Source organism: Lonchura striata, chromosome 11, assembly GCF_050655825.1.
Source record: "Lonchura striata isolate lonStrDom1 chromosome 11, ASM5065582v1, whole genome shotgun sequence".
Classification (NCBI taxonomy): domain Eukaryota; kingdom Metazoa; phylum Chordata; class Aves; order Passeriformes; family Estrildidae; genus Lonchura; species Lonchura striata.
In genome coordinates this window covers 18,949,584-18,962,789 of record NC_140713.1, presented here as the reverse complement: position 1 = coordinate 18,962,789, position 13,206 = coordinate 18,949,584, and the positions used below count along the sequence as shown (strand labels likewise).

The 13,206-nt window shown below is 51.5% G+C and overlaps 2 protein-coding genes across 3 annotated transcripts; both read right to left on the bottom strand.

Moving 5' to 3' along the window:
• Positions 1 to 123: 123 nt before the first annotated feature.
• POLR2C (RNA polymerase II subunit C) lies at positions 124 to 6,317 on the bottom strand. The gene is made up of 9 exons (XM_021541194.3): positions 6,206 to 6,317; positions 5,963 to 6,012; positions 5,652 to 5,720; positions 5,492 to 5,544; positions 5,245 to 5,373; positions 4,010 to 4,061; positions 3,390 to 3,558; positions 1,287 to 1,361; positions 124 to 635 (listed from the first exon to the last, which is right to left on the bottom strand). The coding sequence occupies exons 1-9, from the start codon at positions 6,289 to 6,291 to the stop codon at positions 491 to 493; spliced, it is 828 nt and encodes a 275-aa protein (XP_021396869.1). The 5' UTR covers positions 6,292 to 6,317; the 3' UTR covers positions 124 to 490.
• Positions 6,318 to 6,377: 60 nt separating this feature from the next.
• On the bottom strand, positions 6,378 to 13,193 carry COQ9 (coenzyme Q9). Of its 2 annotated transcripts, XM_085589852.1 has the most exons (10): positions 13,118 to 13,193; positions 12,274 to 12,445; positions 11,550 to 11,685; positions 11,051 to 11,193; positions 10,702 to 10,786; positions 9,419 to 9,523; positions 8,086 to 8,241; positions 7,666 to 7,719; positions 6,478 to 6,488; positions 6,378 to 6,430 (listed from the first exon to the last, which is right to left on the bottom strand). In XM_085589852.1, exons 1-10 carry the CDS (start codon positions 13,173 to 13,175, stop codon positions 6,394 to 6,396), a joined length of 957 nt encoding a protein of 318 aa, XP_085445978.1. In that variant the 5' UTR covers positions 13,176 to 13,193; the 3' UTR covers positions 6,378 to 6,393. The 2 variants fall into 2 exon arrangements, with proteins under 2 accessions (XP_085445978.1, XP_021396865.1); XM_021541190.4 differs by having other exon boundaries at positions 6,378 to 6,488.
• Between the last annotated feature and the right edge of the window lie 13 nt (positions 13,194 to 13,206).

Here is a 13,206-nt window from a genome sequence, read left to right as displayed (position 1 = left end):
AGCATCAGCGAGCAATGCTCCCTCCAAAGCAGATCTCATTAAGTTAATGTCTATTGGAGAGAAGTAAATGATGTGACATCTCCTCTAGCAGCCTCGGATGAGCTTTCAGAGATAACAGAAAAATTTGGGGATAAGGCTTTATTCAGCACAGTAAAGAATGGACATGTAAATAAGGTAGGGTTGTGTAACAAAGGTGCACACTTCCCAATACCAAACACCACATGGCCAAAATCCAACACCAGAACCAAAACCCCAGGATCATTTGGAGACAAAGCCTGACCTAGCTAAGATGCTCACTGACTGATTCCCTTCCTGTTTTACCCTACACATCACAATGGCTGTTCCTGGGAAGGAGGGCCAGGGAAGAGGTGTCACCAGCCAAGTGCTGGGCCAGGAAAGGCAGAAGGAGATGATGGGGTGGTAAAAGCCTCTCCCCAGATCTCAGCCAGGCATCACTCACAGCTCACAGTACTCTCTTGCAAGGGCCACCTCAGTTGATAGTGAGGACATCGCTCTGGATCTCGTGGCTCAGCTGTGTCTGGAGGTCGCTCAGCTTCTTCTTGAGGCCGGACAGTGCGGACAGGACGATGGTCTCCGGGCGCAGAGATCCGCAGGACTCCACGTTGTAATAAAACCTCAGGTTACAAGGCAGGGGGTTAAGTCACCATCACCTCTGCAAGGAGGTGCAAACCCAAACAGCACATCATTCCAGCCCATCCACACCCACAGCAGGGAGATCTGCCTGGAATCCCAGCCACCATCATCATCATTCACCTCCCAAGCAGGCAGCAGCCAATGCTGCCCCTCTACAACCATCACACAACACTCACAACTTCATGGGCTGCAAGAGCACTTCTGGGATTGATTTCTGTTCAGCACTGTGACCTGTGAGCCAGCAGCCCCAAGCCAGGGATTAAGGGTGGCTGAGGCACATTTGCAGTGCAAATAACACCAGCAATCAGAGCATGAGACACGCACAGGTGAATGAATACCTTAAGCCAAGGTATTTCCCCTGCAGGCCTCACACCTCACTGGGTGTGCACCACCCTACCTGGCAACATGAGCTCAGGAGAACTGTCTAGTATCTCCCAGAGGGGAAAACCTGCCACATCGAGGCATATCACCACTTGATGCCAACTTCTGCCCTGCTTTTCAGGGAATGTCAGCTCCCTGGGCTGGCAGTTTCAGCACAGTGTAGACATTCTTCTATTAATGAGAGCCCATGAGGTGTACCCAGCCAGTCACCCCATCATCTCCCAGCTGCAGCACTGCATTCAGCTCCCTACCTCTCTGGCTTCCCATTGGGGTCATAGGGAGCCTGAGCATCCTCGTCGTCGATCTCCGAGTACTCGCTCTTGGGCCTGGAATCAGAGAGCAGAGAGGTTACACAGAGCCCCTGCTCCAGCCTGGCCCCACAGAGCCCAGGCACTGCTTGGCCCCAGTGAGCAAGCACTGGGGCTCACGTGCAGCACACAGCAGGGTGCTCATCAAACATCAAGTCACAGACATAAGCTCAGTCACACATTGTGCTTTCTGGCTCCTCATTAATGCCACAGAGTCATCCAGCAGCACTGGAAGAAGGGGATCAGCCCTGCTCTGCCCAAACTCAGCAAGCCCTGTACTGTGGCTCCATCCATCTACACTGGTACAATCTGGCAGGTGCTTACAGTGAAGGGATGTTGATTCCTGAAGGGACTGTGTTCATGGAGCCTGGATGCTTTTATGGAGTAATGGACCTTGGGTTATTTTTTCTTTCTAGTTCCCACTGGGCCAGGAAAGCACTGGAGTATTCCAGCACTCAAGTCTGTGAGGCACAGTTGGCTTGGACCCATCAGGAAAAAAATTTCCTGCACAACATACACCACCTGCATCAGTGAGATCCATCCTGATGTCCTGCACCTCCACTCCTCTATCAAAATCACTGCAATACCTGTGCATCAGTTAGGCAAACACATCTTTCTACCTGCTGCATCCCTTGGTTTACAGAGCACCACACCAGAGAGACTGTGTGGAACCACTTAATCCAAGTAAGAAAACCCAAAGCCTTGAGCTGTCTGAGAATCCAGCACAGAAAATCCTGTACCCACCAAGGTCTCCAGCTGGCCTTCCTCTGCCCCAGAGATGCCCAGAAACACTGATCCCAACACCCTGTAATCAGCTGCCTGAAATAAAACTCTATTTCTAAAACAAACCCTCTGCCTGTACAAACCACTGAGACAGATGAAGTGTTAGTGAAGGTGGGATTTCTTGTTACTCGCAGAAACACCCATTACAAAAATAGTGCAGAGGTCTCTATGACGCTGACTGTTGTTTCCATGACCCTGCTCTGCCAACAGGCCCAAAAAGCAACTAGCATGAAAAACTGAAACCAAAAATCATAGCTGGCCTTGGACAGCAGAAGGCTTTGGCTCTGTATTGTCTTTACAGGGAATCAGATGAACTTGAAAACACAGACATTGTCAAGAACTGGCAGCTCCAATATCAAACCTCTTTTGGGATTTTTCCAACTTTTACATATATTTTGCCTAAAACTTCTCAAAAACTGTTTCCTGGTGCCCTGTCTGTTTTATACCACACCAGGTTTGTGAGCCTGCCACTGATCAGTGTTTACAGCAGCACATCCACCACCCTGCCCAGTCTCTACTCTTAGCTTGCCCTGCCTAAAGCACCTGGTTCCTCCCTATGCTGCTGGCTCCAGAGTGCCCAGTGACACGATGTCTGCTAGGTGATCACTGGGATACAGAGCCAGGAGCAGCCCATGTACACATTCATGAAAAGGGATGCTGAATAAAGTCCTCACCCAAGCCAAACCAGGGCAGCAGCTTTCCAAAAGTAAAATATGTCACTTTTGGATGAGAAGTTGTGTGCTACTTCTGCAGAATGGTATTTCAGAGGAGAGGAAAGGGCCAGAGAGTGAAACCCTGCCAGAGCTCAGACTCCAGGAGTGAGGAGAGGTATGGGTTAAATCACAGCCATACTGGGAAAAATCAGTCTTGCAACCCAACCTTCCACTCTTTGCTCTCATAGCAACTTCTTCCATCTCACATGGATCTGTTCCTTCCTCAGATCTTACTCCAGCTCACAAAACACTTGCACAGGGAAGAAGAAATCAGGAAGAAGTGGTGAAAAAGGGCATGAAAGCAAGGCAAACCAGCAGTGATGGTATGTGAAGGAGGACAAAAGATGACCACAAACCAGTCAACCTGGTGTGCAGCTGCCAACGAGTGAGTGGCCTTGCTACCCAACCCCAGGAGCAGAGTCTGTGCAAGGGGATATGGCAGGCATGCTCCCCATCACTTACTGAGCCACATCATGCCCAGGGCTGAAGTGTAAGCTGTGGCCTGCTAGAAAACCTTTCCCAGTCCCTGCAGACAGACAGCAGGACATACCACTCCTCTGGTTTGGGGTACACCGTGTGCCTCAGCGCGTTGTCGGGGTCGTACTCGAAGGCCACGCCGGCCGTGGGGTTCCACTTGGCGTGCTCCTTGCCAAAGCCCTTCTTGGCATAGGCCCGCAGCCGCAGCTCCTGCCCCTTCCGCAGCTTCACTATCAGGATGTCTGCAAAAGCACACAGGGGAGAAATGAGTGTGCTGGATCACACTCTGCAAAGGCAGATTTTTGGTGCCCAGGAAGATGCCACCAGCATTCAAGGTTGGCTTGGATTCTTAGAGCGGCTTAGCTGTGTCCCCAGAACAGCTAAAGTAAAAAGGAGCTGCACAGGCCCCCGAGGAACAGCCAACAACACAGCATTTCACCTCCTTGCTGTCTCTAAGCTCTCACAAGGAGAGACAGGAGCACCTTCTGACACAGGACTTCAGTTCTGGGATAATATGAGTGGCATTAAGACAAAATGCCACCCCACTTGTGCAGTGACACCAGTTGCTCAGAAGTGTAATATTTACAGCTGCCTTATGGTTACACAGCTAGTAAAGGAAGAATGAGTTCAAAGAACCTGAGAGAAAAGGGAATTTCCCCCTATAGTTCTTATTCCCAGTGACCCACCACTCACCATCCTGCTCCACGTAGTCATTGGGGTCATTGTCTCTGCTCCGAGATGTCACCTGCAGCAGCCAGACAGAACCAGGCAAATCAGGGACAAGATCAGCCTGCATGAGTGCTCCAGCACAGCACATCTGTTTGGTTCCTAAAGTCACTCCCACAACTGCTAAAGATGACACACTGCACTCAGCCAAAGGCAAGTAACAGACAGCAGGCTCCAGCTGGGCTTTACCCAGGCACACACTGTCACCAGGCAGCAGGAGCAGCTCAGGTTGTGGTGACATCTGGATCCACCTCAACAGTGTACTAGAACATTCTCTATGACTCCCTTTGCCTCTGTCCCACTTTTGCACCACCAACCCTCCCCAAGACAACTGCACAGGTGTTTGGCAGCACTGCCCTGGCCCAGGCTCCTCACACTCTGCCATGCTGAGAGTCAAGAACCAGCAAGCCAGAGCCTCAGGGTAGCCAAGGATTTTGGGATGACGGGTGCAGGATGAGGCCACACTGCTTTGCACCCATCAGACAGCAAGTGAAAAACAGCAAAGCAGAGACGAGGGCACTGCCACACACGCTGCTCCTGCAGATACTCCTGCTTTGCTCAACCACTACAGTTAAAGTGGAGCTTTAGGCAATGTGAAATGTATCTACATTCCATGTGTTTGCCACCCTGCCTCAGCAGGAGCAGGGAGGTCATCCTTTCCTTGTACTGGGCACTGGTGAGGCCACACCTTGAGTGCTGTGTCCAGTCCTGGCCCCTCAGTTTGGGAAGTGCATCCAGAGAAGGCAACGAGGCTGGAGAGGGGCTGGGAACACAAACCCTGTGAGGAACGGTTGAGGGAGCTGGGGGTGCTCAGCCTGGAGAAAAGGAGACTCAGGGGTGACCTTATCACTCTAGAGAATGATAACCACTCCCTGAAGGGTGGTTGTAGTCAGGTGGGGTTGATCTCTCTCTCCAGGCAGCACTGACAGAACCAGAGGACAGAGCCTCAAGATGAGTCAAGGGAAATACAAGCTGGATATTAGGAAAAAGTTTTTAACAGAAAGGATGATGAAGTACTGGAATTGTCTGCCCAGGGAGGCAGTGGAGTCACCATCCCTGGATGTGTTTAACAAAGACTGGATGTGGCACAGTGACAGGATTTAGTTGAGGTGTTGGGGCTGGGTTGGACTCTATGATCTTTAAGGTCTCTTGCAACCCAGTGCTTCTGTGATCCTGTGAGCGCAGAGCGGGGTGGCACTGACCGGGATGACGCGCGGGTTGTTGGAGATGAGGTCGCGAGACGTCACGTGCCGGGTCTGGTCCTCGTTGCAGCGAACGTCCAGCGTGAACTCCACGGAGCACTCGGGGCAGAACTCGTCACACGTGCAGTCCTGGCACACACACAGACACACTCATGGGTGCTTTATGCAAGAAACTGCCAGAGCTTCCCATCAGAGCAAACACCCACCACCCTCAGAGTGATTCCCCACAGCATCTCGCTTGACTCACTCTGGAATATTGCATCTTATCCACAATGTCGTCGCTGGTGAGCGGGATGAGACCTGTGAGAAGCAGGAAATCAGAGGAACGTCCGAGTGAGACCACAAGAGCCCCTAACCCTGATTTTGCCCAGAACACACCTTCATCTTCCTCCCCAGCCAGCACTCACCCAGCCTGTGTGCAATGAACTCATCGTGGAGCACGGAGGAGTTGGCATCTATCTGGACCCAGTCAATGGCTGCAGAGAAAAGAAAGTCACAAACTGAGAAATACTCATGTGGGGGAAAAGCCAGCCTGCGAGGACACAGAAAACACTGCAGAGACACTGAGGCAGCATCTGCAGGGCACAGTAATGGGTGAACTCGGGTAAGGAGAGCCAAAAGCTGAGAGAAGGTGTGGGAGAACACGGAGAGAAAGTGATGGGAGCCACACGGAGCGCAGCCCAAGGCACTGCGACCACAGGCAGGTGAAAGGCCTCACCTATGATGGGGACCTCTGCGATGAACACTCTTCGAATGGAATTTGCCACCCTGAGGGAGGGAAACACCCGAGTGTGGGCATGTGTGAGGCTGCAGGCCCGCACAGACCTGGCCGAGGCTGCTGCGGGGCTTTGCCTCAGCGGCCCTGCCCGGCCGCACCGGCGGCGCCCGCGGGAAGCCGGGCCCACCCCCGGGGCCGCTCCACCCCCGGGCCTGTCCCCCCCGGCCCCGCGGCGGTGCTCACGCCAGGTCCGTGTTCTCGATGATGAACTTGACGTTCTCGTCCGTCAGCTCGGTGATGCGCACGGTGGGCTGGTTGGCGTACGGCATGGCGGCCCCGCCCCGCTCCCGGCCCCGGCCCCGCTCCCGCCGCCCGCTCCGCCCCGCCCCGGTGCGCCCGCAAAAAGAGTCCGTGCCAGGCTGAGTACGACTTTATTGGTGCCGGGGAAGGGCGGGCCGCGGCCCCGCCGGTGCTCGCCGCCGCTGCCGCGTCACCGGCGCTGGTTCAGCCCCGCCAGGTTCTTGATCTGTGGGCACAGGGAGAATGGGGTTTAGTGCCCCTGCCCCGGGCGGCTGCCGGAGCAGGCGCCGAGGGGAGGCCGGTGTGCTCCGAGCTCTGTGCTCTGGGGATGGTTTGAGTCAGGAATCAAACCGGAGCCGCCTCCGGCCGCCGCTCGGAGCGGAGCCTGCCCTCCCGGCCAGGCGGTTTCAGCTTGGGTTGATTTCTGCGGCCTCGGCAGTGAATCTCTGCTCTTGGGGCATTAGGCTGCAGAATGCCTGCAGGTCCTCCCGTTTATCTGGGCAGTGGATCTGCTGCAGGGACAGACCAAACATCGGCAGTGGGAGATAGCCCAGACCCGAGGGCACCGTGTGGATGTAAAACAGAGCCCGGGACTTCTCTAGTGGAGGATCCTTTTGGCATATGCAGGTATGAGAGAGGAGAAAGTCTGAGAGATACTAAATTCCACCACAACTGCAGGGGGAAGGAGGTGGGAGAAATCCTTAAGTGGCTTCATCGGTGAAAACAATGTCTAATTTATGTTCCAGCCTATTTGTCGTGTCCCGCCACAAGGTAAATGTATTGCTGATAACAAGGAAATCACTTTGTTGCTAAATGCAATGGGAGTTGTCCAAAAATAGAATCACAGTGAGGCCCTGAAGCCCTTCAAAAGTCACTCCTGGGAACACACAGGGTTATTTTGTATCCCAGAGCAAGTGCAGTTCCCTCTCCATGGCCGGAAAGAGAGTCCAGGACACTACCAAGAAGTAAATGAATTCTTGGAAGGACACTGAAGTAAAATGAAAGAGCTTGAGGAAGTCACCCTGCTGTGACTCAGGGACAGGTGCCACCTCCCAGGTATCCATGGGGCCACTGACCCTCTGTCAAGATTTCCAGCACAGGGCCTGGCACGGGGAGAGATCTTGTGACAAGCAATGGAGAAGAGTTGTATTTATTCTGATTACCTGTCTCTCATCCCTAAAGCTCACCCTGCAGCTTCAGACTTAATTTCCTTATGCTCTATTGAAGTTCTTTCACCACGAAACAGTGAACTAACCTCAAACTACCAAGGAAATCACCCTTAAATCTAAGTTATGAAAGATGATAGTTTTTCCATGTTGTCCTCTAGATTTGGGAGGAAAACACAAGCTAGCATTCAGAAGCATTCCTGCCCTCACAGCCCTGCTGGTTTCAGCATTACTTACAGTAACTGCAGCTCCCATCAGGCCCTGGACAACAGCTTCTCCAGTGGATTGTACCTGGGAGACACAGGGAGAATATGACCTTTTGCTTCCTGCAGTTGCACTCGTGGCCCCAAACACAGAGAGGGAATGCACAACAAAGTCTCTGCTACAGAAAGGTGCTGAAGCACTGCAGACAAGTGACAGCCACAGACAAGGCATATGGAAGGGATTTCCTGGGATGTCTCCTAACCACTGGGACAGTCTGACAAAGAGGGCACCTATATGTCAGTTTACTACAAACCAAATAATCATTTATTGATTTTGAACTGGCAGCAACAAGGGGGTCCCTCAGCAGACACGCATGATGGAAAAGCCAGGTGTGCCTGCATATATCCTTGTGCAGGAGGGATTTGCTGCATGCACACCTGTCCCTAAGCTTACCTGGCTGGCTGTGTTGCTCATGGTCATGGCATCAGCCACTCTGTTTGCCAGGAAGCGCCAAGTGTCCTCGAAGCCAGGGGACGAGTCCTGCATCATCACCAGCTCCGTGGTGTTGTAGATGCCAGTGAGCACAGCCCGCCGAGTGTACCAGTTAAACTGCAGGGGCACAGGGGGACAGAGAGACAAAGCTGTGCTCTGAGTGCACATCCAGAGTGCAGCTATCAGAGAACAGCAGGGGAGAATCCCACACCCACAGCACGCTCCTTCCCATAGAGAGGGATTTGCCATTTGGAGCTGGATCTCTCAGGGCCTGAGACAAAACTCTTTCTGTTCTCTTCCTGTTCCTAAGAACCCACCTGAAAGGGTCTCTGAGGCATGAGAATGCTCTGCCTGGCTCCTGGTGTTGGGAAGAGGGATCTGCTGTGAGCAACTTTAAAACCCATTACTGGGAAAGAGAGAGCAGGCTCAGCATCACAGCTTCCTTGGAAAACTCATGTAACCAGTTAGGAGGTGCAAACAGAACACAACTTTAGAACCTCTCCTAATCCCTGCATCAGTGAGACTTTAGGAACAGCTCAGTGCAGACACTGGCTCCAACATGTTGATTTGACTTGCATAACACATAAGGGACTTTCAGTTCCTGAAGCAATTGTGTTCTTTCAGTTGTCTTCTGGTTTATCCCTTTAATTTTTCTGCTGTCTTATTTATTTTTCACAGCAGTAGCTTCTCTTTTATACACAGATAAAAGAAGCTTATTAAAGTAGTTTGTTAAAATGGTTCATTTAGCTTTTTCCATCTCACCCTACATCTGTAAGAATTAAAGTAATTTATTAATTGCTATAATTAAGGTTATAATTTTCTTTTATTTCCTGCCAGAAAGATGAAAGCTTTAATAAGCTACTGGTATTTTTAGGTAGGTTCTTTAAAGGTTTTCAAGTCAAGTGTGTAAATGCTATTGCTGGTAGCAGAGAGCCATTTGACAGACTACTGCTCACTTACTGAAAACTGGATTAACTTCTCAGTCTCAAAATCTCAACAACTTTGTCTGTGCCTTCAAAAAAGAAAAAAGAGCACTTAAGAGTTTAGGAAAGCAGGTCCTTTTAATTTGCACTAATCCCATTGGCAGTAATTTGCATTTAGTCTCAGTGGCTCTTAAGTCTCTTTAGAAATTAGACTGTGGTTTATAAGGACCCTTGGGTGCCTCTGAAATGCCTTCTTCACTCCACAAACAAGCCATTTGCAGAGGGACTTAGCCCCACTCCTATCTGAACCCGTGATTTTGCCAAAGTGCTGAGGGGTAGAACCAGCTTGTGCCCAAAGCACAAGGACTCACATCTGTGGACTGGTCCCCAGCATAGTGCCAGATATCATCAATCATGCTGGTGAGGAGGTTGAGACTGGAAGGGATGTTACGTGGGAGCAACAGGACACTCAGGGCCTGCAAACCAAACACACACGGAAATGGGAACCAAAGAGAGAAGGATGTAACAGTAAAAGAGACCAACACTGCTCTGCCCTGCTATCTTTTCCCTGTTGCTGCTGACTTGCCTCCAGCTCCCAGTGACAAGTTCTCACAGCTCTTTGCAGTCTTTACAAGCAGTAGGATGTGCAGGGAACACACAGTGTGGCTCGTAAGTTCAGACCTCAGCCTGTACTGGAGCTGAAAGATCCCTGCTCAGTTCAAACATCCCTGTGCTGTCTCTCCTGAGCTGCCTCTCTGCCATGGAAACATCAGAGCCTGAGCTGACTCACACTGTGCTGTGCCCCTGTGGGCAGGGAGTCACATCTCTCATTTCTCTGAATTTGACTTTGAACTCAGAGCTGCAACCAAGGGCAGAACAGCGCCAGCCATAATGGCCCTACTGGGATTCTGCAGCCTTTGAACGTAATCACACAGTGCCAGGAGAGACACAAACCACCCACATCCTTCACAAGGCAAATTATGCTAATCTGAAAGAAGAACATGACGTCTGTACACTCTCTCTGTGCATGGGGTGCAGGATTCAGCTGCCCAGAGGCCAGCAGGGGCTCTGGACAGAGGCTGACCTTGCAGCAATCTTTGCAGCCCAAGATTAGGAACTCTTTGCTTATCACTGTAGCCACAATCCAACTCCCTTCCCACTGTGGGAAGAATGGCTTGAGAGTTAAATTTGAGTTTAGAAGCATGAAGCCCTCTCAGCTCACAGCTCTACCCTCTACCCTGCAGGTGTTTGTCAGTCACACACTCAAAGGACAGTTCCCTGCAGCAAAGCATTTCTACATTTCCAGGCATGAGGTGATCCCAGTGCAGCCACAACAATGCTGCACAGAGCCTGACTCGCAGTGACCCTGCAAACAGGACTGAGCAGAGACACAGGTAATCCCCCTGGGGATGCCAGATGGGTGGAGTGAACAACAGAGAGCTTGGCCTTTCCAGAACTTCGAGAAACAGTTGCTCTAAGGTCACCTTTAACTGCCTCCTTCCAAGGCTGCTCTCCTCTTCAAGGCTACTAATCATTTGAAAGCAGCCGGGGCTTCATTTACTACCTTGAACTAATCTGGTGGAGAGACTATGTTGAAAGTCACAGGGTATTTAAAATACACACAAAAGAGACAGTGTTGATATTACTTTTATACCTGGGGCCATTTCTCAATATATGGAATCAACATCCTCAGTCTGGCTTCCACAGCATCTCTCAGGAATTCATCTATAGGCTTCTTCCTGAGTAAGGAAAAGAAGTTAAAAAGAATATCCAAGTTAAACTCAATTCTGATCTTGAAAGATCAATCTCCACCTAGTTGAGCAATAGATAAGCAAAGTATTATATATCCTTCATGCCTTTGGTCCTAGTCTGTATCTGGGAAGATGGTTTTATTTGGGTAAATTATACTTTTAACTTAAAGCATCTGTGTTCCAGGTGGCCTCTATGTCTACTCAGCTCCCAAAATCTGCAAAGGAAGACATTTGTTCACACCCAGTACTCACTCTGCTTCACCCAGCTGCACTAATTTCTGCTCCTTCCTCAGCAGCTCGGACAATTTGGTGTTACACTCAGACACAAAGTGCAAGATCAATTCACTGCCATCACTGTGAAACAGCCCTGCTGCAGCAACAGAGAGGCCCAGGGTCTGTAGGGAAGAAGAGAGAACGACAGACCAAGTCAGACACTGCAAAGCAGGATCCAGCTAGAAAAAAGTTGTATTTAATTTGTGAAAGACATGATGTGAATTGAAACAAAGCAACACTGCATTAAAAAGTACTTCCTAGACACATTCTCTCTTTAGGATTCACTACTCTGCACTGTGCCTTAGTCTATCTCTGAAGGGGTTATCCTGTAGCAGCTGGGTCTCACTCCTGCCCAGTAGCATTTGCTGACTAGGATGCATCGCCCAAGAGTATGTGGGGGAAGCATGCAGGCCTGGCTGTCTCTGCACTTCAGCTCCATCCAGTTTTCAACTGGTTTGTTGCTTCTCTCCCCACATACCTTGGCTCCCTCTGCAATGGCCTCTGCAGTCCAGCCATGCTCAGGCACAAACTCCAGCGCCGCTGTGAGGATTCGATGCTGCAGCTGCTCCTCGCTCTCATAGTCCTCAGACTCCTGGCCGCCCTGGCCAGTGTAACTATGAGAAGGTATTGTTACAGTGAGGGGAATGTCACCACCAAACAGCAGAACCCTGGGCTCTGCCACTCACTCGCTGACACCAGGCACATTTTGAGGCCTGCTTAGTATAAACCTGGCCTCCTCCAGTATAATCCTTCCCTGTCTAGAAAAATTATTCTTAATGAACCTTTGCTGAGAGAGAAGAGAAAAATAAGGGAAGGAGGGCTCAATGGAAATGCCTCCATGGTGACTAATCAGCCCCACATCCCCCTCCTTTACAGAAAAGTAAACTATAACCTTTTCCAACGTGAGCTTTATACTATGGGTGTATGGACAACATACAGTCCCTGTTTTTTTAGATGCACCAAAAAAACCCAGAGCAAAGACTTGTGCTTTGCAGAAAGCTTCCCTCTTGAAAGCAAGCCCCATACTGTTTCCATGGTGGAATCTGCACGGTCACAGCAAACCAGCTCTCCAGCTGCTGCAGTCTGGGACTCCTTAACTCTGGATCTCGTTGTTTTTCAGTTTCAGATGTGAGGTTCAGGAGAGCAAAAGCCTTCCAATCGCTCTGTCAGTGGGACGGTGCTAGAAGGAGCTGCTGAGTTACCTGGGATGAGGGCCCTGAGGTTTCTGTTCAGGCTGGTGACCATCTGGAGGTGAATCAAAGTGCTGCTGAGAGGAAGATGCCAATGGCTCCTTCCTGTGCTCATCGGAGGCTCTCCTCAGCGCGGCCGAGGCCTGCAGAGCACGGAGCGGTGGGTACTGCTGGCACCTGACCACTGCAAGGGAAACCAAGAGTCACATCTCCTTCCAACTCCAGGAAGCACAGAAAATTAAGGTGAAGAGAGTTGTGGTGAGTGCAGCTGAAAAGAACACGAATTCATAGTGTCTTTTTTTACGCTTCTGCTAAGTGCTAGTCTCAGCTGACCTCATGTCTATGTGAATGAAGCAAAATGTTTTGTGAGGGAAAGAACAGAGCAGTTTCCCAATCTTGGACTGGAAACCAGGCACCCAAACATGCCCTCTCCCCATTTTGGTCCCCGATTCAGGAGTTGGGAGGAAGGTGTCGATTCCAAGCAGGGGATATAAGGCAAGTCCGACTCGGGAGCTGAAGAGCCCTGACACGCCACACACTAATCCCTGCGCGATTACCCAACGACACTCTGGGGGAACTTTTCATTGAGTTGCTGTTTTTTTGACTCGGCGGCTTTTTAAAATAAATTGCGTTTCACGGCCCGCGCTTCTCACGAAAACCACCACCGGACAACCCCTTCACACCCACCCGCGCGGCGCCCGCCGCGCTCCCCTCACACCCCGGCGCCCTTCGCCTCACCTTGCCCCGCCCCGCCCCGCCCGCCGGGGGCGCGCACGGGGGCGCGCACGGGGGCGCGCTCTCCCCTCCCTCCCCTCCCCGCCGCGCGTCCCGGGCGCGCGCCCCCCCCGCCCCTCACCCGCGCGGCCCCGCCACAGCCGCCAGCCCGCGCGCCGCAGCCCGCCCGCCGCCGCCATCTTGGAAGCGGGCAGAGCGCGATGACGTCAC

Excerpts from the sequence above, each read along its gene's own strand:
- POLR2C (XM_021541194.3), bottom strand. The coding sequence starts at position 6,291 with ATGCCGTACGCCAACCAGCCCACCGTGCGCATCACCGAGCTGACGGAC. Across the intron at positions 5,545-5,651 it reads GTTCATTGCACACAGGCTGG|GTCTCATCCCGCTCACCAGC; the intron begins GTGAGTGCTGGC and ends TGCTTCTCACAG. Across the intron at positions 1,362-3,389 it reads TACCCCAAACCAGAGGAGTG|GCCCAAGAGCGAGTACTCGG; the intron begins GTATGTCCTGCT and ends CTCTGATTCCAG.
- COQ9 (XM_085589852.1), bottom strand. The coding sequence starts at position 13,175 with ATGGCGGCGGCGGGCGGGCTGCGGCGCGCGGGCTGGCGGCTGTGGCGG. Across the intron at positions 9,524-10,701 it reads ATATTGAGAAATGGCCCCAG|GCCCTGAGTGTCCTGTTGCT; the intron begins GTATAAAAGTAA and ends TTTGGTTTGCAG. Across the intron at positions 8,242-9,418 it reads CTGGGGACCAGTCCACAGAT|TTTAACTGGTACACTCGGCG; the intron begins GTGAGTCCTTGT and ends GTGCCCCTGCAG.